This window comes from Salmo trutta, chromosome 12, assembly GCF_901001165.1.
Source record: "Salmo trutta chromosome 12, fSalTru1.1, whole genome shotgun sequence".
NCBI lineage: Eukaryota > Metazoa > Chordata > Actinopteri > Salmoniformes > Salmonidae > Salmo > Salmo trutta.
Window position 1 is genome coordinate 7769202 of NC_042968.1, and position 26551 is coordinate 7795752.

The 26551-nt window shown below is 42.0% G+C and overlaps 1 protein-coding gene across 3 annotated transcripts in view; it reads left to right on the forward strand.

Moving 5' to 3' along the window:
• LOC115202850 (tetraspanin-4) overlaps positions 1-26551 on the forward strand; it is a 105733-nt gene that overhangs the window by 57141 nt on the left and 22041 nt on the right. For 2 of the 3 annotated variants that reach the window (XM_029766926.1, XM_029766924.1), the window contains 2 exons: positions 8646-8837; positions 17647-17721. In XM_029766926.1, coding sequence (XP_029622786.1) covers positions 8646-8837; positions 17647-17721 — 267 coding nt within the window. The remainder of the gene's footprint in view (positions 1-8645; positions 8838-17646; positions 17722-26551) is intronic. The other variant, XM_029766925.1, reaches the window with a different exon arrangement.

Sequence of the window (26551 nt, forward strand, 5' to 3'; positions counted from 1 at the left end):
GCGAAAAGTGCAAATCAATCCCAGAACAACAGAGAAAGACCTTGTGAAGATACTGGAGGAAACGGGTACAAAAGTATCTATATCCACAGTAAAATGATTCGACATAACGACATATCCTGAAAGGCCGCTCAGCAAGGAAGAAGCCAGTGCTCCAAAACCGCAATAAAAAAGCCAGACTACGGTTTGCAACAGCACATGGGGACAAAGTTTGTACATTCTGGACAAATGTCCTCTGGTCTGCTGAAACAAAAATAGAACTGTTTGGCCATAATGATCATTGTTATGTTTGGAGGAAAAATGGGGAGGCTTGCAAGCCAAAGAACACCATCCCAACCAAGCGCGGGAGTGGCATTATCATATTGTGGGGGTGCTTTGCTGCAGGAGGGACTGGTGGACTTCACAAAATAGATGGCATCATGAGGCTGGAAAATTATGTGGATATATTGACACATACATCATCTCAAGACATCAGTCAGGAAGTTAAATCTTGGTCGCAAATGGGTCTTCCAACTGGACAATGACCCCAAGCATACTTCCAAAGTTGTGGCAAAATGGCTTAAGGACAACAAATTCAAGGTATTGGAGTGGCCAACACAAAGCCCTGACCTCAACCCTATAGAACATTTGTGGGCAGAACTGAAAAAACGTGTGCGAGCAAGGAGGCCTACAAACCTGACTCAGTTACACCAGCTCTGTCAGGAAGAATGGGCCAAAATTCACCCAATTTATTGTGGGAAGCTTGTGGAAAGCTACCCGAAACAACATAAGTTAAACAATTTAAAGGCAATCCTACCAAATACTGATTGAGTGTATGTACGCTTCTGACCCACTAGGAATGTGATGAAAGAAATTAAAGCTGAAATAAATCATTCCCTCTAGTATTATTCTGACATTTCACATTCTTAAAATAAAGTGGTGATCCTAACTGACCTAAGACTAGGATTAAATGTCAGGAATTGTGAAAAACTGAATTTAAACGTATTTGGCTGAGGTGTATGTATACTTCCGACTTCAACTGTATTTATTCATCACTGCCACAGTTACTGTTATGTGTATATAGTGCAATTTCTATTGTTGTTTGTGACCATTTTCATTATTTTATTTCACTAGTCCTGCATGTTGGAGCTCGAAGCCTAAGATTCTCTCTGTCTGCTGCAATTACACCCTGCCACCCTGTGACTGTCAAACCCTCCGAATCAGTTTCAAACCCCCACTTGGCTATTCTCTGAAAAAGCTATGGTCTCAAGATGCAATGGTCTCAAGATGCACTGCATCCTTCTTCTCCTGGATTGCGCTCTTGTTAAAGACAAGCGTTTAGATTTAGATTGAATTGGGACCACAGTCTTGATCGAACCGCCGACCTGAGTGATAAATTGCATTTTACGTTCGACCAAGGTCTCAAAACGCTTTACATTGTATGTAAAGGTAAATTACCCCATCCACCGCCAATGTGTAGCACCCACTGGAATATGGTGATGAAGAGGCTAGCTACCAGCTGAGAGCTCTCTATTCACCATGAAGGGGAAACGTTATAGTACTGGGGATGAGAGCATCTTAATATTCAAGACCCTTTAGCTTTTCAAGACAGTAGTAGGGGGATGTAAGCAAGCTCACCAGCACTACCAGGGAATGTTCAAGAGCTCCATTGGTTCTCAGGCTGTGTATTCATCAGATGATCTCCTGTGTGCCTCCATTTTTATTTTGGGGGGGTATGATTATCATAGAGTATTATTATTTATGAACCTTGGCTCTACTCTACAGGGAGTTACTGTATATTACTTTGCAACAACTGCAGAGTCTGTATAGTCATTGTTTTTTGTTTAAAACATTAAAATGCTGAGAGAGCTTTACTGGCTTTGCTTTCTTCTGGCATAAATTACCACCACACTTTTTTTTTGTATGACGACACCAAATCACATCCTGAAACACGTGCTCCTTCGGTGCTTTCTTACTTTGCTTGAGAATAGGAGTGTCTAAATTCCAATATCTGAGACCTGGATTTAAATGAGTGATTTACCCATTAGCACAACAAACCATAAATGCATACTTGAAAGCATTTTCCCTTTATCTATTCTAACTCCCACATATACAAACCGATTGTGGGAGATGTCACAGAGCGGAGGGCAACATTTGGCAGATAATAGAGCATTACTGTGGGGACTCCTGGATAGAGATCTCTAACACAACATCTGGAGGATAGAGATGATGTTATGATTACTGATATGTAAGAAGATACAAATCAGTAGCCTGGTCCCAGATGTGATTGTGCAGTCTTGCCAACTCCTATGGTAATTGTCATATAGGAGTTGGCAAGACCAAACAAACAGATCTAGGAAGAGGCTAAAAAAAACTGTTGTTTGGCCCAAGTCTTAGCTATAGACACCAGAAGGCCTCAGGGCGATTCAGCTCCCTCTTCCAACCCACTTAACAAATAATGAACAATCTGCTTAGACTCACTAATCATTTGTCTTAGTTTGGTGTTGAACCAACTCGCTGCTGGTGAGAGATTCAAAAAAACGAGTCCCTTACTGAGTTGATAAATTTGTCCAATTAATCACCGTTAATTGTGCAGAAGTTCTCCATAATTACTTAACACCTTTGCAATATTTTCCATGCCGAAAATGGAATAAACAATTAGTTTTAATACACATCTAAATCTGATTATAAGTGTACTATGTTTCTGTTGAAGTTACAGAACTGCTGAGATGTAGCCTGTAGTCTTTAAGTATGGTGAATTGTTCTTAGCTGCTGACAAGAAACGACTTCCGGTGATCAACAACTTCGACGTTTCATCAAGTTCAGATTGAACCTGATGATGTGGGACCCAACCTGTCCCGAATTGAATAGTCAATAAAAACCTTGATGTCATCTCGCATTGGGCTGTAAAACAGGCTATCATCCAATTCATTTATTTTATTTTTTATTTAACCTTTATTTAACTAGGCAAGTCAGTTAAGAACAAATGTTTATTTACAATGACGGCCTACCCCGGCCAAACCCAGACGACGCTGGGCCAATTGTGCGCCGCCCTATGGGACTCCCAATCACGGCCGGATGTGATACAGCCTGGATTTGAACCAGGGACTGTAGTGACACCTCTTGCACTGAGATGCAGTGCGCCACTCGGGCGCATGATGCATAATACCCCTCTGTAAAAATACTAATTGTTTAGACATGAATAGGGCCACATTTCAGTGCTGAGACCCTTTTGATATGCAGCTCGTTCACTTGCCACAACGCCTCTGTGATGTTATGTAAACAACAAAAACTCCCTACTGAAATTGAACTGAAAATCCGCCCATATTTCTTAGTGATGGGCATTCCGAGTCTTTTCGAAGAGCCGCATCATTTGGCTCTGTTCACGTAAAATAGCCACATCATTAGGCTCCCAACCGACTCGTGATTCAAAATTCTTGAAAATCTGTCATGTAAAGCACAAAAAGTAGGCTACCATTATGCCAGATTGTGATATGCACGTTCAAGTACATTTTTACCTGGACAAATTATTTGATTTTTAAATTTGTTTTTACACATAAGCGTGGACCAGAATGACTTGTTCTCTCACTATTTATAGTTTCTGCAGTGAGAATTTACAATCTTCACGTAATGATTTTGTAAGTTATTTGCAGATAATCGTTGTTTGAAGCTCAAAAGGCAGTAGTAGCAGTAAGTAAATCAGGGAGCCACATGAACGGCTCTTTCACGGATGCGATTCGGTTCCCAAAGTTCAGCAAAAAGAGCCTTTAGTTCGCAAATGACCCATTACTAGTATTTCTCCCATCAAACATTTTTGTCATGCCAATGTGAGTAGAAAAGTGGGCCAGTGTTTTAATAGTGCCATATTTATGCAAATGTCTGGAATTAAGTTGTCTTGCCAATTGGGACGTTTAATTACATACATTTGCCATGGGATATGATCTAGTTAATTGCCGATAGAGAGAGCGAGATGGTACACCATGAGGGAAGGAAGGAGACATGTTGGAGCTGATATTTTTTAAGCTCTGGCAAATTATGAAAGTATATCAACATTTTTAAACTGTCCTTGCTATCTAGAATTTAGCTTAATTCATTTAATCAATATTATGGTGTTTCTATTCCAAGAAAAAGGGGTTTCCGTTAGGAAAATATGGCGCTGTACAACGTGACCGGTCGGGAGTAGGCTACAGTACTAAGAGCAAAATAATCCTAACATTTCCACATCCTAATTGTAGTCTAACCAATACCCAAACGGAGATTCAGTGAAAATAAAAATCTCATTGATTTACAGTTGAAGTTGAAAGTTTACATACACTTAGGTTGGAGTCATTAAAACTTGTTTTTCAACCACACAAATTTCTTGTTAACAAACTATAGTTTTGGCAAGTCGGTTAAGACATCTACTTTGCGCATGACACAAGTAATTTTTGTTTACAGACAGATTATTTCACTTATAATTCACTGTATCACTATTCCAGTGGGTCAGAAGTTTACATACACTAAGTTGACTGTGCCTTTAAACAGCTTGGAAAAATCCAGAAAATGATGTCATGGCTTCTGATAGGCTAATTGACATCATTTGAGTCAATTGGAGGTGTACCTGTGGATGTATTTCAAGGCCCACCTTCAAACTTAGTGCCTCTTTGTTTGACATCATGGGAAAATCAAAAGAAATCAGCCAAAAAACAAGTCTGGTTCATCCTTGGGAGCAATTTCCAAACGCCTGAAGGTACCACGTTCATCTGTACAAACAATAATACGCAAGTATAAACACCATGCCAGCCGTCATACCGCTCAGGAAAGAGACGCATTCTGTCTCCTAGAGATGAATGTACTTTGGTGCGAAAAGTGCAAATCAATCCCAGAACAACAGCAAAGGACCTTGTGAATATGCTGGAGGAAACGAGTACAAAAGTATCTATATCCACAGTAAAATGAGTCCTATATCGACATAACCTGAAAGGCCGCTCAGCAAGGAAGAAGCCAGTGCTCCAAAACCGCAATAAAAAAAGCCAGACTACGGTTTGCAACAGCACATGGGGACAAAGTTTGTACATTTTGGACAAATGTCCTCTGGTCTGCTGAAACAAAAATAGAACTGTTTTGCCATAATGACCATTGTTATGTTTGGAGGAAAAAGGGGGAGGCTTGCAAGCCAAAGAACACCATCCCAACCATGAAGCACGGGAGTGGCATTATCATGTTGTGGGGGTGCTTTGCTGCAGGAGGGACTGGTGGACTTCACAAAATAGATTGCATCTTGAGGCTGGAAATTGATGTGGATATATTGAAGCAACATTTTTTTTATTATATGTTTTTATTTCACCTTTATTCAAGCAGGTAGGCCAGTTGAGAACAAGTTCTCATTTACAACTACGACCTGGCCAAGATAAAGCAAAGCAGTGCGACAAAAGCAACACAGAGTTACACTTGGGAAAAATAAACATACAATCAATAACACAATAGAAAAATCTGTATACAGTGTGTGCAAATGAAGTAAGGAGGTAAGCCAATAAATAGGCCAATAGAGGCGAAGTAATTACAATTTAGCAATTTACACTGGAGTGAGATATGTGCAGATGAGGATGTGCAAGTAGAAATACTGGTGTGCAAAAGAGCAGAAAAACTAAAACAAATATGGGGAAGAGGTAGGTAGTTGGATGGGCTATTTACAGATGGGCTGTGTACAGCTGCAGTGATCAGTAAGCTGTTCTGACAGCTGACGCTTAAAGTTTGTGAGGGAGATACAGTTGAAGTCGGAAGTTTACATACACCTTTGTCACAATACATTTAAACTCAGTTTTTCACAATTGCTGACATTTAATCCGAGTAAAAATTCCCTGTCTTAGGTCAGTTAGTATCACCACTTTATATTAAGAATGTGAAATGTCAGAATAATAGTAGAGAGAATTATTTATTTCAGCTTTTATTTCTTTCATCACATTCCCAGTGGGTCAGAAGTTTACATGCACTCAATTAGTATTTGGTAGCATTGCCATTTAATTGTTTAACTTGGGTCAAACGTTTCGGATAGCCTTCCACAGGCTTCCCACAATAAGTTGGGTGAATTTTGGCCCATTCCTCCTGACAGAGCAGGTGTAACTGAGTCAGGTTTGCAGGCTTTCTCGCACACGCTTTTTCAGTTCTGCCCACAAATGTTCTATCGGATTCAGGTCAGGGCTTTGTGATGGCCACTCCAATACCTTGACTTTCTTGTCCTTAAGCCATTTTGCCACAACTTTGGAAGTATGCTTGGGGTCATTGTCCATTTGGAAGACCCATTTGCAACCAAGATTTAACTTCCTGACTGATGTCTTGAGATGTTTCTATTTATTTCTATTTCTACTTTGCACCTTCTTCCACTACAAATCTACCATTCCAGTGTTTTACTTGCTATATTGTATTTACTTTGCCACCATGGCCTTTTTTGCCTTTACCTCCCTTATCTCACCTCATTTGCTCACATTGTATATAGACTTATTTTTCTACTGTATTATTGACTGTATGTTTGTTTTACTCCATGTGTAACTGTGTTGTTGTATGTGTCGAACTGCTTTGCTTTCTCTTGGCCAGGTCGCAGTTGTAATTGAGAACTTGTTCTCAACTTGCCTACCTGGTTAAATAAAGGTGAAATAAAATAATGTTTTAGGGAAGACCCAGATGCAAACAAAAGTGTATTACTAGAACAGGGGGCAGGCGAAATGACAGGTCAAGGGCAAGCAGAGGTCAGTAATCCAGATCAGAATCCAAAAGGTACAGAACGACAGGCAGTCTCAGGGTCAGGGCAGGCAGAGGTCAGTAATCAAGTGTGGTGTGGTGGGGCAAGGCACAGGATGGCAGGTAGAATTGTCGAAAACAGGAACTATAGAAAAGACAGGAGGCAGCAGAAAACCACTGGTAGGCTTGACAAACAAAACGAACTGGCAACAGACAAACAGAGAACACCGGTATAAATACACTGGGGATAATGAGGGGAGATGGGAGACACCTGGTGGGGGGTGGAGACAAGCACAAAGACAGGTGAAACAGATCAGGGTGTGACAATTTCTACACCACTAAGACATAGACTGGCAGATTATATTCCAAGCAATGAAACACCAGTTGAAAGTAATTTTATGGTGTGTTCATGATGCCATGCCCTTATCAAAACTTGAGTTGGCACAGCTCATCTGCTGGCTAAAATATGTCATAATGAAGGTTTCATCATTATTCTTTCTCTCAAGCATGTGCTTTTCAATTTAAAAGATTGTAGGCTACATTGACATTCTTTGGAAATAGATATAGAACTGCCATCGTTTACTTTTGATAGTTACTTTTTTTGTTGCTTTTTCCCATTTTACCACAAGGACGTCAGACATAGCATAACACCGTCAGCAGACCAATTTAACAAAAGTAAGTGCTCGAGTATAACCAACACACTGAATTATACTCATCTATTGAAAGGGATGGCAGTCTGGCTTCACAATGAATAGACTAGAGCCTTGGAGAGTTGTATTTTTCTCAGCAAATAAACTCTTGAAAGGATTACGGCACTGAGGTCGCATCGCAAATGGCACCCTATTCCCTATGTAGTGCACTACTTTTGACCTGGTCACATAGAGCTCTGGTCAAAAGTAGCGCACTATATAGGGAATAGCGTGCCATTTGGTGCGCAAGACGCGTCTCACATAGAACACCCATGGATTCATGAACCATGAAAAGAGGGAAGTGTAGTCTCATAAGGAGGGCAGACGGGAGTTCTTCGAAGGCTCCCGAGATAATTTCCCTATCATCCCTCTGGTGCTGTCAGGCGTTCTGATCTGTACATCTCTCTAGTCTCTCCATCACTGTTCAGGGTTAGAGGGCAGCCCACATACTGTAGATGTCAGTCTGAGGCCCTCTCAGCAACAGCATGTTATGGAGATGTTGTACTAACTGAGGCACAGAGCATGTGATATTTTAAGTATGACATTGTACCAACTGAGGCACAGAGCATGTGGTATGTACGTATGTAAAGCGCTATGTGTCGATAACATAGGGCCTTGGAGCATGTATCATATCCGTTTTACCTTGTCATTGTTATTTCATGTACATTACTGCAGTACCCTTGTCTGTCTGTCTGTCTCTGTGTCTATCAATTTCTTTGTCTTTTCTTTCCTCTCTCTCTCCTTTCTCTCTCTCTCTCCCTCTCTCTGACTATGATTCCCTTCTGACTTCTCTCTCAGGGGTATGATGATAGGCTTGTATGAGGAGAGACAGCCGTATAATCATCCTCTAATTTCCAGCTGTTCTAGTATTCTGATCATGGTGGAGGGTGATGGATGACTTGCACCAACCTGTCTAAGTGATTGGAGCGGCAGCACACAATGCTTCAGAGCAGTTTTATTCATGACCTGCCCTACTTTGACCTCAAGAGCTGATTAAAACAGATCTGGTGTGGTTCTACAGTTGGGATAGAAGTTAGGGAGAAAAACAATCACATATTTAACCACGCAAATCGAGCATGCCGGGCAATGCATTTCCTGGCATCGCCTTGGGATTTGTGTGTGTTGTGTTGTGTGTAAATGTATATGTGTGCACCAAATAATCCCAAAGTATTTTATGTTGTGTGTTTTTTTTATATGCTACTCACTTTTCTATTTTTTCTTTCCTTCTTCCTTTGTCTATCTCTCTCCTTTTTTCTCTGACAGTTGGGGGGTTGTGGAATACTGGGCGTGGGGGTATGGCTGTCAGTGACCCAGGGCAACTTTGCCACACTCTCCTCATCCCTCCCATCCCTCTCAGCAGCCAATCTACTCATTGCGGTAGGGACCATCATCATGGTGATTGGTTGCCTCGGCTGTGTCGGAGCTGTCAAAGAAAGTCGTCCGCTGTTGCTGAGCGTGAGTATCTGCCACTCTTGATGACAAAAATACCCTTGATAATTAGTATTTATAAACATTCACATTTCTGCTGTAAGCATCATGTTATATTCACACTTTTAAAATTTAGCAGATGCTTTTATCCAAAGCAACATACAAATGACAACATCAACAGACAGTGACACATTATGTATATTTGTCAAGTCTCAGGAGAAGACCCAGATGCAGACAGTTTTGAAGTAACAATGTTTTATTACAAAAACAGGGGGGCAGGCAAATGACAGGTCAAGAGCAGGCAGAGGTCAGTAGTCCAGAGCAGAGTCTGAAAGGTACAGAACGGCAGGCAGACTCAGGGTCAGGGCAGGCAGAGGTCAGTAATCCAGGGTGGTGTGACAAGGTACAGAACGACAGTCAGGGTCAGGGCAGGCAGAATGGTCAAAAGCCGGGAAAGCTAGAAAACAGGAACTAGAGAAAGACAGGAGCATGGGAAAAATGCTTGCCGAAACAAAACGAAATTGCAACAGACAAACAGAGAACACAGGTATAAATACACTGTGGATAATGAGGGGAGATACCTGGTGGGGGGGTGGAGATGAGCACAAAGACAGGTGAAACAGATCAGGGGATGACAATATTCAGTATATGTGGCCCATGCGGGAATCAAACCCACAACCAGCACAATGCTGCCAGCACCATGCTTCAACCCAGTCATTGGAGCCACACATTCATAACTCCAAACTCCATCTTCCCATTTAAAAACACTATTTCAAGTCAAAATTGTCTCTGGTTGATAAGAACAAGTCTCACATCGTATAACAAACCATATCATTTCATTTACTTCAAACGACTAACAGTCTGTTAATTTAGCCTTTAAACCTAGCTTTTAAATAAAGTTTATGACACCAGCGCAGCAGGTGGCTCAATTACTGGCCCCATGGGACCGACCATCAAACGTATCGCAGAGCTAAAGCCCATCATTAGAATCAGCCTTGACATTCTACCAGAACGCCTAGCCGGTTGGACCACTGTGTCGATGTGATTGGAAGACGATGTTCGCAAAGGCTTTTTCGTAGCGACTGACGAATCATCTTGAGCCTTCACATCGATTTCAAAAGAGACAGCTCTAACCCTCTGTTTTCATTACAAAAGCAATTAGGGGCCTCCCGAGTGGCGCAGTGGTCTAAGGCACTACATCGCAGTGCTAGCTGTGCCACTAGACATTCTGGGTTCGAGTCCAGGCTCTGTCGAGTCCAGGAGAGACCAATGGGGCAGCGCACAATTGGCCCAGCGTTGTCCAGGTTAGGGGAGGGTTTGGCAGGCAGGGATGTCCTTGTTCCATCGCGCACTAGCGACTCCTGTGGCGGACCGGGTGCAGTGCACGCTGAGTTGGTAGCCAGGTGCACAGTGTTTCCTCCAACACGTTGGTGCGACTTCCGGGTTAAGTGGGCATTGTGTCAAGAAGCAGTGCAGCTTGGCTTGGGTTGGGTTGTATTTCGGAGGACGCACGGCTCTCGACCTTCGCCTCTTCCGGATCCGTACGGGAGTTGCAGCGATGAGACAAGACTGTAGCTACCAATTGGATACCATGAAATTGGGGAGAAAACAGGGTAAAAAAAGCAATTACGGATTTGATAACAGAACTGATCATTGAGGGGGAAATATATGAAGATTTGACAGTGCGTGCTAATTGCTGTGGTGTTTCGTGCCTGATGTGTTGTGATTCAAAGTAATAAGGTTGAGTGGTAATTTGTAACATTGGTGGCATTGTTGTGGGTGGCATTTTACAACAGTTGTGTACTAAACGTCTTGTAAGTCTATTAGTGAGGTTATGTTTTCATGTTTTATTCCATTATCTCCATGAGATTCATTGGAGAATACAAAGCTTTTTTCCAATAGCCACACTAGCATATCACAAAAATATGTCATAATGGTTTCATCATTATACTTTCTGTCAAGCATGTGCTTTTCAATTTAAAAGATTGTAGGCTACATTGACATTGTTTGGAAAAAGATATAGAACTGCCATCGTTTACTTTTGATAGTTGCATTTTTTGTTGCTTTTGTTAGTTTTCATTTTACCACAAGGACGTCAGACATAGCATAACACCGTCAGCAGACCAATTTAACAAAAGTAAGTGCTCGAGTATAACCAACACACTGAATTATACTCATCTATTGAAAGGGATGGCAGTCTGGCTTCACAATGAATAGACTAGAGCCTTGCAGAGTTTTCTTTTTCTCAGCAAATAAACTCTTGAAAGGATTACGACACTGAGGCTGCATCGCAAATGGCAAATTCCCTAGATCAAATCAAATTTTATTTGTCACATACACATGGTTAGCAGATGTTAATGCAAGTGTAGCGAAATGCTTGTGCTTCTAGTTCCGACCATGCAGTAATATCTAACAAGTAATCTAACAACTTCACAACAACTACTTTATACACACAAGTGTAAAGGAATTAATAAGAATATGTACATAAAAATATATGGATGAGCGATGGCCGAACGGCATAGGCAAGATGCAGTAGATGGTATAGAGTACAGTATATACATATGAGATGAGTAATGTAGGGTATATAAACATTATATAAAGTGGCTAGTGATCCATTTATTACATCCAATTTTGAATTATTAAAGTGGCTAGAGATGAGTCAATATGTTGGCAGCAGCCACTCAATGTTAGTGATGGCTGTTTAACAGTCTGATGGCCTTGAGATAGAAGCTGTTTTTCAGTCTCTCGGCCCCCGCTTTGATGTACCTGTACTGACCTCGCCTTCTGGATGATAGTGGGGTGAACAGGCAGTGGCTCGGGTGGTTGTTGTCCTTGAGGATCTTTTTGGCCTTCCTGTGACATCGGGTGGTGTAGGTGTCCTGGAGGGCAGGTAGTTTGCCCCCGGTGATGTGTTGTGCAGATCTCATTACCCTCTGGAGAGCTTTACGGTTGTGGGTGGAGTAGTTGCCGTACCAGGCGGTGATACAGCTCGACAGGATGCTCTCGATTGTGCATCTGTAAAAGTGTGTGAGTGTTTTTGGTGACAAGCCAAATTTCTTCAGCCTCCTGAGGTTGTAGAGGCGCTGCTGCGCCTTCTTCACCACGCTGTCTGTGTGGGTGGACCATTTCAGTTTGTCCGGGATGTGTACGCCGAGGAATTTAAAACTTTCCACCTTCTCCATTACTGTCCCATCGATGTGGATAGGGGGCTGCTCCCTCTGCTGTTTCCTGAAGTCCACAATCATCTCCTTTGTTTTGTTGACATTGAGTGTGATGTTATTTTCCTAACAACACACTCCGAGGGCCCTCACCTCCTCCCTGTTGGCTGTCTCGTCGTTGTTGGTAATCAAGCCTACCACTGTAGTGTCGTCTGCAAACTTGATGATTGAGTTGGAGGCGTGCATGGCCACGCAGTCATGGGTGAACAGGGAGTACAGGAGAGGGCTGGCCCCAGTGTTGAGGATCAGCGGGGTGGAGATGTTGTTTCCTACCCTCACCACCTGGGGGCGGCCGTCATGAAGTCCAGGACCCAGTTGCAGAGGGCGGGGTCGAGACCCAGGGTCTCAAGCTTAATGACGAGTTTGGAGGATACTATGGTGTTAAATGCTGAGCTGTAGTCGATGAACAGCATTCTTACATAGGTATTCCTCTTGTCCAGATGGGTTAGGGCAGTGTGATTGCGTCGTCTGTGGACCTATTGGGGCGGTAAGCAAATTGGAGTGGGTCTAGGGTGTCAGGTAGGGTGGAGGTGATATGGTCCTTGACTAGTCTCTCAAAGCACTTCATGATGACGGAAGTGATTGCTACGGGGCGATAGTCATTTAGCTCAGTTACCTTAGCTTTCTTGGGTACAGGAACAATGGTGGCCATCTTGAAGCATGTGGGCACAGCAGACTGGGATAAGGATTGATTGAATATTTCCGTAAACACACCAGCCAGCCGGTCGCAAGACTGCCGGCCCAGACAGCATCCCTAGCCGCGTGGTTAACACGTTTAAATGTTTTACTCACGTTGGCTGCAGTGAAGGAGAGCCCGCAGGTTTTGGTAGCGGGCCGTTTCGGTGGCACTGTATTGTCCTCAAAGCGAGCAAATAAGTTGTTTAGTTTGTCTGGGAGCAAGACATCGTGGTCCCCGACGGGGCTGGTTTTCTTTTTGTAGTCCGTGATTGACTGTAGACCCTGCCACATACCTCTCGTGTCTGAGCCATTGAATTGTGACTCTACTTTGTCTCTATACTGACGCTTAGCTTGTTTGATTGCCTTGCGGAGGGAATAGCTACATTGTTTGTATTCGGTCATGTTTCCGGTTGCCTTGCCCTGATTTAAAGCAGTGGTTCGCGCTTTCAGTTTTGCTTGAATGCTGCCATCAATCCACGGTTTCTGGTTGGGGAAGGTTTTAATAGACGCTGTGGGTACAACATCACCAATGCACTTGCTAATAAACTCGCACACCGAATCAGCGTATTCATCAATGTTATTGTCTGACGCTATACGAACATATCCCAGTCCACGTGATCGAAGCAATCTTGAAGCATGGAATCCGATTGGTCGGACCAGCATTGAACAGACCTGCGCACGGGCGTTTCCTGTTTTAGTTTCTGTCTATAGGCTTGGAGCAACAAAATGGAGTCATGGTCAAATTTTCCGAAAGGAGGGCGGGGGAGGGCTTTGTATGCGTCGCGGAAGTTAGAATAACAATGATCCAGTGTTTTGCCAGCCCGGGTCGCGCATTCGAAATGCTGATAAAATTTAGGGAGCCTTGTTTTCAGATTAGCCTTGTTAAAATCCCCAGCTACAATAAATGCAGCCTCAGGATATGTGGTTTCCAGTTTACATAGAGTTCAATGCAGTTCTTTCAGGGACGTTGATGTGTCTGCTTTTGGGGGATATACACGACTGTGATTATGATCGAAGAGAATTCTCTTGGTAGATAATGCGGTCGGCATTCGATTGTAAGGAATTCTAGGTCAGGTGAACAAAAGGACTTGAGTTCCTGTATGGTGTTATGATAGGTAGCACCAGAATATTAGATTTCTTTAATTGATTGAGATACAGTCTATATGAATTCTAGCTACTTTAAGCACATGTTGTTCCCTAGAAAGAAGAAACTATCCACTGGGCACACTGGTTGAATCAACATTGTTTCCATGTCATTTCAATGATTTTACGTGGAATAGACGTTGAATTGAGGTCTGTGCCCAGTGGGTAATATGTGACACTGTAAAAGCATTTGTTTATTATAAAAGCTCAAATGTTGATACGAATACCTGTCATTGATATTAAAGTCGTTTGTGGAGTATTAGGTTTCTGCATTGTGTAAAAGCACTGTTTTCCTATTGCATTACATTGACAATTGTACACGGTCTCTTTAAAAACGTCAGGTTGGTGACGAAGAGATGCAAGCGATCTGTCATTTATTCATTGCTATGACCTTTTCCTTTCTTTCTTTGCCCCCAAATGTTTGGAGATACTGGTAATGTTACCAGGTTGTTAGCTAGCTAGCCAATGAGATGAAATGACTGAATAAAGTGTAAACGACGCGCGGGTTTTTAGAAATGCCCAAGACATGGCTTAGGAATGTAAAATGTGGTCTCTGCGATCCACTATAGGTAGATAAAAATATTGTGCCGGTAATATGGGTCGGATCTTTTGACCGAATTGGGCTATAAGCAAGCCGTTTTCGCTGTAGTAATGGTGCAACCACAATGCTATCGAATTTGCACTCGCCTTATCTGGGAGATTTTTTCCTAGGTCCACGGTTCTCCCAAAATAAAACTCTCGGTCGCACAGAAAAATATTTGGTTGCATATGCGAACAAATTGGTTGCACTTAACAGCCCTGCCTGCAGCTAAAAACAGCCTCTCTGGAAGCTTCTACCTCTACCGCAGACTCACTGCATTAAGTCACAGTCCAGGAGTTAAATCTCTACTAAATCTCTATGGGTGTAAAATGCGACGTGCAAGACTGGCCCTAGATCAAAGATGATGAGCTGGAGGTTGGCTTTTAGTTAGTGCACCAAGGCCAGATTCCGGCCCAATCTTTAAAAACACCACCGCATTGCTTTCGACCTAGCCAGTCCTTTCAGATCAGTGGTTACACAACAAAGCAAAGGGGCCGCCATTCAAGAGTAATTTGGGACCTAGCACAGCTGTAACCTCTCCGCCACCCCGAGTTAGTTAGTTACCGGTCCGACGCAGCTGAATTCCTCAAGGTATTGATTTGGGAGGCACCGTCTAACAGTGGCACGCCTTCAGTTTCTCCCTTGTCCGTCTATCAACAAAGAGCCTCGGTAGCTTTCATGCTGAATGGGAATCACAGAGAGTTGATAACCCCCCCCTCCGAGATCAATGGCAGACCAGCAGTTTGATTATAGTTCTCCTCATCGCTCTCCCTGACAAGGCATTGATCTCCACTAAACTGGGATATCAGCAAAGCCTGACGAGAGGAGAAACAAGTCATAACATAAATAACAGGGCTGGTTTGGCTAGTGTAGTGGGGGCTTCCCTCACAGCTACACGTCAATGTGCACACAGTACCAGTCAAAAGTTGACACAGCTACTCATTTCAGGGTTTTTCTTTATTTTGACTGTTTTCTACATTGTAGACTAATAGTGAAGACATCAGAACTATGAAATAACACATATGGAATCATGTAGTAACCTGAAAAGGGTTAAACAAATCAAAATACATTTGAGATTCTTCAAAGTATCCAACCTTTGCCTTGATGACAGCTTTGCACACTCTTGGCATTCTCTCAATCAGCTAGGCTGCCTGCCGCTCCATTTTTCTTTCTCTCTATGACCCCTTCAGCCTTGTGTTTTTAAAATGATTGTTTTCCCACACGGTTGCATAACGGTAATGCAGCATTTCCCAAACTTTGTCCTGGGAACCCCAATGGGTGCACATTTAGATTTTTGCCCTAGTACTACACAGCTGATTCAAATAATCAAAGCTTGATGATTAGTTGATTATTTGAATCAGCTGTGTAGTGCTAGGACAAAAAAACTAAATGGCCCCGAGGACTGAGTTTGGGAAACACTGGAGTAATGCATTAATCAAGCTGGCACACGCGGCCTGTGTATCTGGAAACAAAGGACAAGCTCATAGAACAGCTTCTTCCTGGTTGAGTCGAGGAGAGAGCAGAGGTAAGGTCTTAACTAAGTCAGCCATTCTTTTATAGTATAGATTTTTTTTTTATCCTCCCTGCTTTGATCTCCCATTCAGACAAGCTCTGCCAAGCAGTCCTTGAAGGCGACATCCGTCCAAACCTGACGAGGACTCTGAGAACCACTCTAACTAGATTTTCACATTTAGAAAGGCCTGAAAGTTACGCTTTAACAATTAAAAAAGATAAATGCACCATACACCAAGACTGCAGTAAACCAAAGTCTGTCTTCACAGACTTAGTCGCACTCTTAAACTCACACTTTCACTTCCTTTACATTCTAAAACTCGCCGTCATTCCATCACCCTCCCATGTTCTCTCCGTTTGAGATTAGTCAAGTATTTTTCTGCGAGAGGGACGGAACGATTGCTTTGCAAAAAAAATATCTTTTTCGAGCGCTCACGTGAGGCCCGTAGGGGGGAAACGTATTACTCAGAACTATCTCATCTAGCAAACGATCAAGGACGTACGGTTTGTTGATTAAAATATGTGAGCGTTTTCAAATCCGAAAGGCATACAGGTTAGGTTATATATCACGTCAAATATTGGGACAGTGACATTTTTTGTTAGTGTTTTGGTTCTGTACTCCAGAACTTTAGATTTGAGATGATCAATGACTATGAGGTTAAAGTGCAGACTGGAATCTTTAATGTGAGGGTATTTTCATCCATATCGAGTGAACCGTTTAGAAATTACAGCACTTTTTGCACATAGTCCCTTCATTTTAGGGGACCAAAAGCAATGACAAATTTATTTATGTGTATTAAAGCAGTAAAAAGTTAAGTATTTGGTCCCATATTCATAGCACGCAATGACTACGTCGAGCTTGTGACTCTACAAATTTGTTGGATGCATTTGCTGTTTTGGTTGTGATTTAGATTATTTTGTGCCCAATAGAAATGAATGGTAAATAATGTATTCTGTCATTTTGTAGTCACATATTCTATTCTTATTTACAATAAAGGTATCTAAACATTTCTACATTAATGTGGATGCTACCATGATTACGGATAATCCTAAATGAATCGTGAATAATGATGAGTGGGAAAGTTGCAGATGCACAAATATACACCCAAGACATGTTAACCTCTCACCTTTACAATAACAGGGGAAGTTAGCATTATTGGGGGGGTATGATATTTGTAGAGTCACATGATGTAGTCATTGCGTATTATGAATATGGGACCAAATACTTAACGTTTTACTACTTTAGTACACATATAAGTGAATTTGTACCAATACTTGTGGTCCCCTAAAACGGGGGGGACTATGTACAAAAAGTGCTCTAATTTTTAAACTGTTCACCTGATATGGATGAAAATTCCCTCAAATTAAAGCTAACAGTCTGCGCTTTAACCTCATAGTCTTTGTATCAATTGAAAGTGCTGAAATACGGAGCCAAAACAATAATAAATGTGTCACTGTCCCAATACTTTTGGATCTCCCTGTATCACGGCCCAACCTGTCTCTCTGAGTATTACTGTCCCACTCCTCTCCTTCTCTGTCAGTCATAAATATATATAAGGCGGAATGATCCAAAGGCGTTCGATCTCCCATGTCTCTTCAACTCACTCTTCCTGACACTTTGTCTCTACCGCTCTTTGTTTCTCAAGTTAAAGTTCTAATGCACGCTCTCTCCATCGATCTCTCCTCTCTCTCTCTCTCTCCACAGTTCTTCATCCTCCTTCTTCTGATCTTCTTCTTGGAGATTCTGTCCATCACGCTCTTCTTTGTTTACCAAGACCAGGTAAGGCGACGTCTCGCTCTTATTTATTTTATTGTGGTTGATTCCGGTACAGTTTTTAAGTATCACAGAATAATAATATAATATATATTGATTTAAACTAATCCAAAATGCTTTTCCCCCTGTACAATAAGCAAGTCTGATTGAAAAGCAGAGGAGCAATGGCTTTTCAACATAAATAAATCTCTACACATCAGAGCATTTCCAACTTGGGAAGGGATTAATAATACAATTCGCGCACACATCCTGCTCCTACATACGCACGCATACGCTGGCACGCACAGACACAATAATACAATTCACGGCATTCCAAATTCAATCCGTCTAAACAAGCCTTGCTCCAATGACGGGACACCCTCCAATTTATCGACCACGCCACTCCATTATGCATGACTTGTGGTGTCCTCGCTACCCCAGGGGCCAGGGCCAAGGCCGTTGGTGTCTACAGTCTCTGCCTGTACCTTTTAGTAAATAATGATCCTACCCTTTGATATTTTTCTCCACCCTCTTTATTTCCTTTGAGTGTATTACATTTTTCCCACTCTCGTACTGTGTATAGCCTTTTATCTGTGGTTATGTAATAAAACCCATACAGGCTCTGTTAAATCTGAATCCTCTGCCCCACAGCCATTATAATGCTTTGGTTTGTCTCACTCGCTGTGTAATTCTAGAAGAGTTCCTGGATTGGTAGCATCTTCCTGGGCTCTCAGCCAATATATCCCATCCGTTATGAATGTTCACTTACCTCAGTCCCCACCCTAGTCCCTATGTCTAACATTCCCCCGTTTCCCTATCCTCCATTCCGTGTCTGAATTATTTCGTTTCAGTTCTTCACTGTTCTACACGAAGCAGTGCAACGAGAAACTGAGTAAAAGAGCGGAGCACTGTAAGAGTCAGGCGTACTGTAGATGTACTGTAGATGTACCGTAGGACCTGTTAGGAAGGAAGACAAAAGGGCAATGGTCCTCTAGTGGCTATTTTAAATGGACTCTACGATGTTCTTGACCAGCAGGGAGTCATTCCACATGTACATAAGAGAGCTATATGTTAATGATATTGTTGGGAAGGCTATGTTATTTTTTTTTTTAAACAGTGTTTTCCATTCTGGGGAATGGAAGGGAGATGTGTGTGTGTGTGTGTGCTGGCTTTTATGGCAGCACTAACACACATGATTAAGCACAGTCTTGGTGATCCGATGAGTTGGTACGTGACGTTAATGGTTATGTCAACTTGCGTTATAGCCAAATGCATCAGTTCCCACTGCAAATCTGTTACAAAAACAGTGTACATTATGTTGTTGCCTTTTTCAGAAATATTCAACCTACCAGCAACATTGATTCAACATGATTGAGAAAGTACGAAATAACGAGGAAACTTTTCCCAGAGAGCCGATTCCCTGATCCTTCATCAGTATTCTGTTGCCGGGTCTCATTCCCACAACTCTGCTGCTCCACTGATGGCCTGGAACACTCCCAGCTGTCTCATCACCACATAAGCCCGTGCCACCTAATGCCAGCCAACAGCTGCCAACCTTGCCATCTTTGACTGACTTCAATCCCTGTAACTCCAGGCAGTCATGCCAGTAACACCTGTATTTCGAAATCCTGGTCCCGGGGACCACAAGGGGTGCATATTTTTATTTTTGCCCTAGCATTACACACCTGATTCAAATAATCAACTTATCATCAAACATTTGATTATTTTAATAAGATGGCGGCAGGGCAGCTTTGCTGAGCGTGTTGTGTCACACTGTTTGTTTCAAGTGTTACAAGTTTTTATTTCTTAGCAAAACCATTATAGGCTGCATTAAACAACAGGCGAAATCTCAAATCCTACAGGATCAAAGCAATTAAAGCATTAAATTGACGTCTGCTGGTTTCTACATGAGGAGATAAAGCCGGTGTGGTGCCCTCCCTGAAAGCCGAGAGAAGATACATCTGTGCCGTGACTGACGGTCTAGACACGTTGAGCCGACTAGCCTTAGATACTCTTCGACGGTCAGGTTTTTATATGTGTTTCGCCATTCTACCAGAGTCTCCTGACTCCTCTCCTGCACCGCTGTGCGGTGGAAGCCGGAGGTTGGTGCGCTGGGCTTCCCAGCCCAGGATACCCCTGCCGGGTGGACTAGCCACCAGTGATTGGCCGGTCTACTGGGCCCGCTCTGCCTCACTGTGTGGTAGCCTACTGCAAGGTGACTGGGTGCACTGACCAGACCCACACACTGGGCAAAATCCCTGTCAGTACATTCCTGCACCGGTTGTTGAACACGCTGACTGCTCTAACTAAGGCAACAATGCTCGGGCACACTTGCTTTCTAACTCTAGTAGACCTATACATTTCTGGGGAATTTTAAGGTTTCAAAAGATTGACTCAGTATATTTTAATTTTGTTTTCCTTTTGTTTTAGTGAACTGTTGGATTCAGTGGTTAGAAATGGGTATTTTTGTACAAATGGTTTTAATTGCTTCCTACATGGGTTATGGCATAGTCTAAATGATCAAAAACAAACCTCATCTCCCTAACCCAGAGATACCGCTAAACCCTACTTTGACTGATGGTATAGCAGCTTTTATCTTTCAGAGGGATCAGATTGTGTTACCATTTGACTCCTACTGTGACATGCACATAAAACGTTCTCATCTACAGGGTTTGGTTTGGCTAGAAACTGTTTGCTGTATCAGATGACTGTAGTTTGGATTATTTTAAATCATCTAAGTGCAGAGAGATTTTAGGAAGAAACAAATCGAGCTGTTTTATTATTCTTCTGGTGTCAGGAAACATTCACCCAAACCCAGGCTCATTGGCTATGGATCAGGAAACGTTCACCCAAACCCAGGCTCATTGGCTATGGATCAGGAAACGTTCACCCAAACCCAGGCTCATTGGCTATGGATCAGGAAACGTTCACCCAAACCCAGGCTCATTGGCTATGGATCAGGAAACGTTCACCCAAACCCAGGCCCATTGGCTATGGATCAGGAAACATTCACCCAAACCCAGGCTCATTGGCTATGGATCAGGAAACGTTCACCCAAACCCAGACCCATTGGCTATGGATCAGGAAACATTCACCCAAACACAGGCCCATTGGCTATGGATGAACTTCCCACTCCAAATGATTTAAAACTAGATCAGGGTTGGGACTGATGCATATTAATGTGAGGAGTTTGATGCCGAAATTGGACATGATAAAAGTCTGGGTTCACACTGCTGACCCAGATGTCTTAGTACTGTCCGAGACCTGGCTTAAGAAATCTGTTCTGAATCAGTCTATAGGCTTGGATGGTTAAAACATTTATCAATGTGACTGACAAAGTAAGGGGGGAGGTATAGCCATCTATATTAAAGACAGATATGTGGTTACTGAACTAAGGTCTTTATCTAAACCAAAACAGTGAGTTTTTAGCATTGAAGCTGCAGTTATCAAAAGCTGTGAACTTAGATTTTATAGGATGTTATAGACCTCCATCTGCAAAAGTAGAATCCCTAGATTCTCTGGCTGAACTGATGCGTGGTTGGGGGAAAAATGAAATGGTCCTTATGGCCGATTTTAAATTGGGATTGGTTGTCATAAGAGGACTGTGCAATACATTACATTTACATTTTACAATACATTACATTTTACTCAAATTATAAATGCGGTTACAAGACTCAATCCCAAAGACATCTCTAAGTCAACACTTATTGATGTTATTCTAACAAACAATCCGCATAAATACTCGGCCTTTGTGATTTTCGCTAATGATTTTAAGGTGATCATTGTGCAGTTGCTTGTATTAGAGACACAAAAATCCCCAAAGTGGCCTCTCGGTTCATAGTCAAACAAAATTTTAGGCAGTTCTGTAAGCATGCATTCCTGCATGAACTTTATGCATACAACTGGGACAGGATTGCGCTTATTCCAGATATCGAAGAGGCATTCTCCAATTTTCATTCTATGTTTTCTACTATCTGTGATAAACATGCCCCTCTCAAAAAGTACCGGGTAAGAGGTAGAGACAATCTCTGGTTTACAGGAGAATTGTCTGATTTGATCCATAAACGAAATACACAATGGGCCAAAGCCAGAAAGGGTAATTCCCAGGCTGAATGGCAGTTATTCAGGGCACTGAGAAATAAGTGCACCTTGTTAATACGAAAATGCAAATCTAGCTTCTATTACGAATCTACCAAGGAAAACCTCTAACCCGACAAAAGTATGGAGAACAATTAAATCCATGAATGTTAACACAAACTCCACTGGTCTTCTGCTGAAATTGACCTCAAATTCAATGGATGTGACTAACAAGAATAAACTGCTTGACACGTTTAATGAGCATTTTGCTAAAGCTGGGCATTTATTTGATAATGAACTCCTTCCAAACATCTCAAATTAGGTTGTGAACGAAACTGCCACATGCCGGCCTACGGTTCATTTATTTCATTTTACCGAGACTGAGCTTTCAGAAGTTGTAAAGGAACTCAAATCTAATGATATGAAGAAAGCAGCTGGCCTGGATGAATTGGTGCAGAGATCATTGCTGCCCCTCTCCCTCATATATTAAACCTTTCATTGGTGAGTAATACCATTCCAAAAGTCTGGAAAGCAGCCTATGTCACGCCTTCACATAAAGGTGGAGATCCGTCCCAGTTGGATAACTATCGTCCCGTATCTAAACTGTCTGCACTGGCAAAAGTTTTGGAAAACCTGGTGGACTCACAGTTCAAAGACTTTCTTTTATAATAACTCAGTTTTATCTCAATTCCAGCTGGGATTTAGAGCCAAGCATAGTACAATTACTGCTGTAAGTAAGATTGTAGGTGATATTCTAGCTCAGGACAAGAAAAATCACTTTCACTTTTTATTGACTTATCGAAGGTCTTCGACACTGTTGACCATGCCATGCTGTTGTATAGACTAAAAAGGTTGGTTTAAGTGTTGATGCATTGGATTGGTTCCAAAACGACCTTTCTGACAGAACAAAGTGTGTAGCTCAGGAGGGTATGAAATCTGAGTTTCGAAGATTTACAAAAGGAGTTCCCCAGGGCTCTATTTTAGGTCTGATCTTTTTTACACTGTATATAAATGATATAGGGAAGACTGTTGACTCTGCAAATCTCCATCTTTATGCTGATGACACATTTATTCTAGCGCATCTAATATTGAGAAGGCTTTTCAGGACTTACAGTTGGCCTTTGATGTTATTCAAAGGCAACTTTTCCAATTGAAACTTGTGCTTAATGAAAGGAATACAAAGATGATGGTTTCCTCTTCCCTGAAAGTAAACAGATGGAGTCACTTGCAGATTTTAAGTATAACAGGCCAGCAAATTGATAGGGTCACCTCCTATAAGTATCTTTGGATTTGGTTAGATGAAAAGTTGAATTTTAAACAGCACATTGATACCTTGACCAAGAAACTGAAGATGAAATGTGGTTTCTATTACGGGAACAAATCTTGCTTTTCAATGTTAGTCAGAAAATATCTTGTTCAAAGCACGTTTTTTTTATCAGTGCTGGATTATGGTGATATTGTCTATCATGGTGCTTTAAGATCTATTACAAATGCTAGATCACTCATCCATCACTGTGATCTGTATGCTATGGTGCAATGGACCTCTCTCTCCACCAGGAGGCGAAAGCACTGATACACTTTTGTGTACAAAGCATTAATGGGACAACTCCCTTTGTATCTCTTGTTCTTTACTGGCCAGATCAGTCTCTCAATATAGTCTTCGTTCACAGTCGCTGCTGACCTGGTCTGTTCCTAAGGCTAGAACCGATTCTTCTTTTTTTCTTTTTTTTCCCATAATGCCCCTTCATCCTGGAACATGCTTCAGAAGATTTTAAAGTTAGGGGAGGTAGTGTCTTTGCCTGTTTTTAAGACTGATCGACAACACTGTTTGTGATAACTGCAGTTGTTTCTAATCTCCAATTGTAGCTTTAACTTGTGACACTTTGTCTCTTGTGTGTATTCTGTATTTTCTGTAACGTTTTATGGACACGGTTTTATGCTGCTATTTCCCTGTTTTGCTTTCTTGCCAGGTCACCCTTGCAAAATAGGTTTTTCACCTCAATGGGTTTTACCTGGTTAAATAAAGGTTAAATACATTTTTTTTAAATAGGACAGACTCACATCAATGGAAGTTGTCAGTCATTTTCAGTTAGTTTACACATTATAAAATAAATAAATTATAAATTAAATTTCTCAATTCACTGAGACACCTGCCAATATTATTCTCATATATTTTTTACAATATGATTTAATGAATGAATATTTGTAAAAGCTTAAATGATGGCAACATCAGAATGTGACTTAAATGAAAGACAGTGATGTTTTCTTCAGTCACTGTTTCTTTTAGAATTGACGTTGGCACAACTCAGTTTGTTGTATTTAATCTTAGTATGAATCATATTTCTTAGATAAACAAGGTGCGCATTTTACCTCCGCAACATGGGACTTCTGAGGTTCAATGTAGCAATTTGAAATTGAGTCATGTAACCACTGCCTGAATGAATTTCAAGCATGGAAAGGTTTCATTTCACGCTGAGAGAAATGTTTCATTGGTAAAATGCACCACTAATCACATTGATTCACCCATTAAATGAATGGAAACATGAAATGACTAATTAATTGGACTACCCACAAAACATGTCAAATGTTCAGCTCTTTATGTGAAAAGGAGAAACCCATTGGTGAAATCCTGTAGTGGTGTTGACAGTAAAAAAAAAAAAAAACACCTGGGTTCAAATGGTATTTGTTTTGTTTCAAAAGCTTTAGCTGGACTTCTGGCACTCCAGGCAGGATTAACTGGCAGGCAGGTTCAACCAAACGCGCAAAGTACAAATACTAGCCTATTTGAACCCACATCTGGTAAAAGTAACTGTTGATTCAAACTTCATAGGCATAATGTTTTTTTTATTTTACTAGGCAAGTCAGTTAAGAACAAATTCTTATTTACAATGATGGCCTACACCGGCCAAACATGGACAACGCTGGGTCAATTGTGCACCACCCTACGGGACTCCCAATCACTCGGGAGCCCCATAAGCCAGAATGAGGGTCGTGTACAAACCGTCGGCTAGGAACACAGGGATTTTAGGTAACAGTCTAATTCAATATTGCAATCAGGTTGAGATAAAGAAAACATAATACAAGAACTAAAAAGGAGCAAAGCAGCATTGAGGAAAATAGGCTGTGGATAACAAAATGTGAACAGCTTCTGTCAATGTTTTCCTATGAATACATATGAATGAACATACAAAATTAAGGGGAATGACTCCAGAGAGAATAGAACCACAAAAAGGCCCCATTTTGACACTATTCACCCCTTGTAGGGGGCTATCACAGACGAGCATAGATAAGCAGTTTGCCATTTTGTAACGATGCACAGAGCCTTCCCTTTCTCTTTATATTTCCTGATTCCTTGTCCAATAAATATGTCACACGGTACAATGTCGGAAGTACAGTGCCTTCGGAAAGTATTCAGACTCCTTGACTTTTTCCACATTTTGTTACATTTTAGAATAAGGCTGTAATGTATTAAATCGTTTTTTCCGCCCATCAATCTACCCACAATACCCCATAATGACAAAGAGAAAACGGGTTTAGAAATGTTAGCTAATTTATTAAAATAAAAAACATAAATACCTTATTTACATAAGTATTAAGACCCTTTGCTATGAGACTCGAAATTGAGCTCCGGTGCATCCTGTTTCCATTGATCATCAAATCAAATGTATTTATATAGCCCTTCTTACATCAGCTGATATCTCAAAGTGCTGTACAGAAACCCAGCCTAAAACCCCAAACAGCAAGCAATGCAGGTGTAGAAGCACGGTGGCTAGGAAAAACTCCCTAGAAAGGTCAAAACCTAGGAAGAAACCTAGAGAGGAACCAGGCTATGAGGGGTGGCCAGTCCTCTTCTGGCTGTGCCGGGTGGAGATTATAACAGAACATGGCCAAGATGTTCAAATGTTCATAAATGACCAGCATGGTCAAATAATAATAATCACAGTAGTTGTCGAGGGTGCAACAAGTCAGCACCTCAAGAGTAAATGTCAGTTGGCTTTTCATAGCCGATCTTTGAGAGTATCTCTACCGCTCCTGCTGTCTCTAGAGAGTTGAAAACAGCAGGTCTGGGAAAGGTAGCACGTCCGGTGAACAGGTCAGGGTTCCATAGCCCCAGGCAGAACAGTTGAAACTGGAGCAGCAGCACGGCCAGGTGGACTGGGGACGGCAAGGAGTCATCATGCCAGGTAGTCCTGAGGCATGGTCCTAGGGCTCAGGTCCTCCGAGAGAGAGAAAGAAAGAGAGAATTAGAGAGAGCATACTTAAATTCACACAGGACACCGGATAAGACAGGAGAAATACTCCAGATATAACAGACTGACCCTAGCCCCCCAACACATAAACTACTGCAGCATAAATACTGGAGGCTGAGACAGGAGAGGTCAGGAGACACTGTGGTCCCATCTGATGATACCCCCGGACAGGGCCAAACAGGAAGGATATAACCCCACCCACTTTGCCAAAGCACAGCCCCCACACCACTAGAGGGATATCTTCAACCACCAACTTACCACCCTGAGACAAGGCTGAGTATAGCCCACAAAGATCTCCGCCATGGCACAACCCAAGGGGGGGCGCCAACCCAGACAGGAAGACCACGTCAGTGACTCAACCCACTCAAGTGACGCACCCCTCCTAGGGACGGCATGGAAGAACACCAATAAGCCAGTGACTCAGCCCCTGTAATAGGGTTAGAGGCAGAGAATCCCAGTGGAGAGAGGGGAACCGGCCAGGCAGAGACAGCAAGGGCGGTTCGTTGCTCCAGAGCCTTTCTGTTCACCTT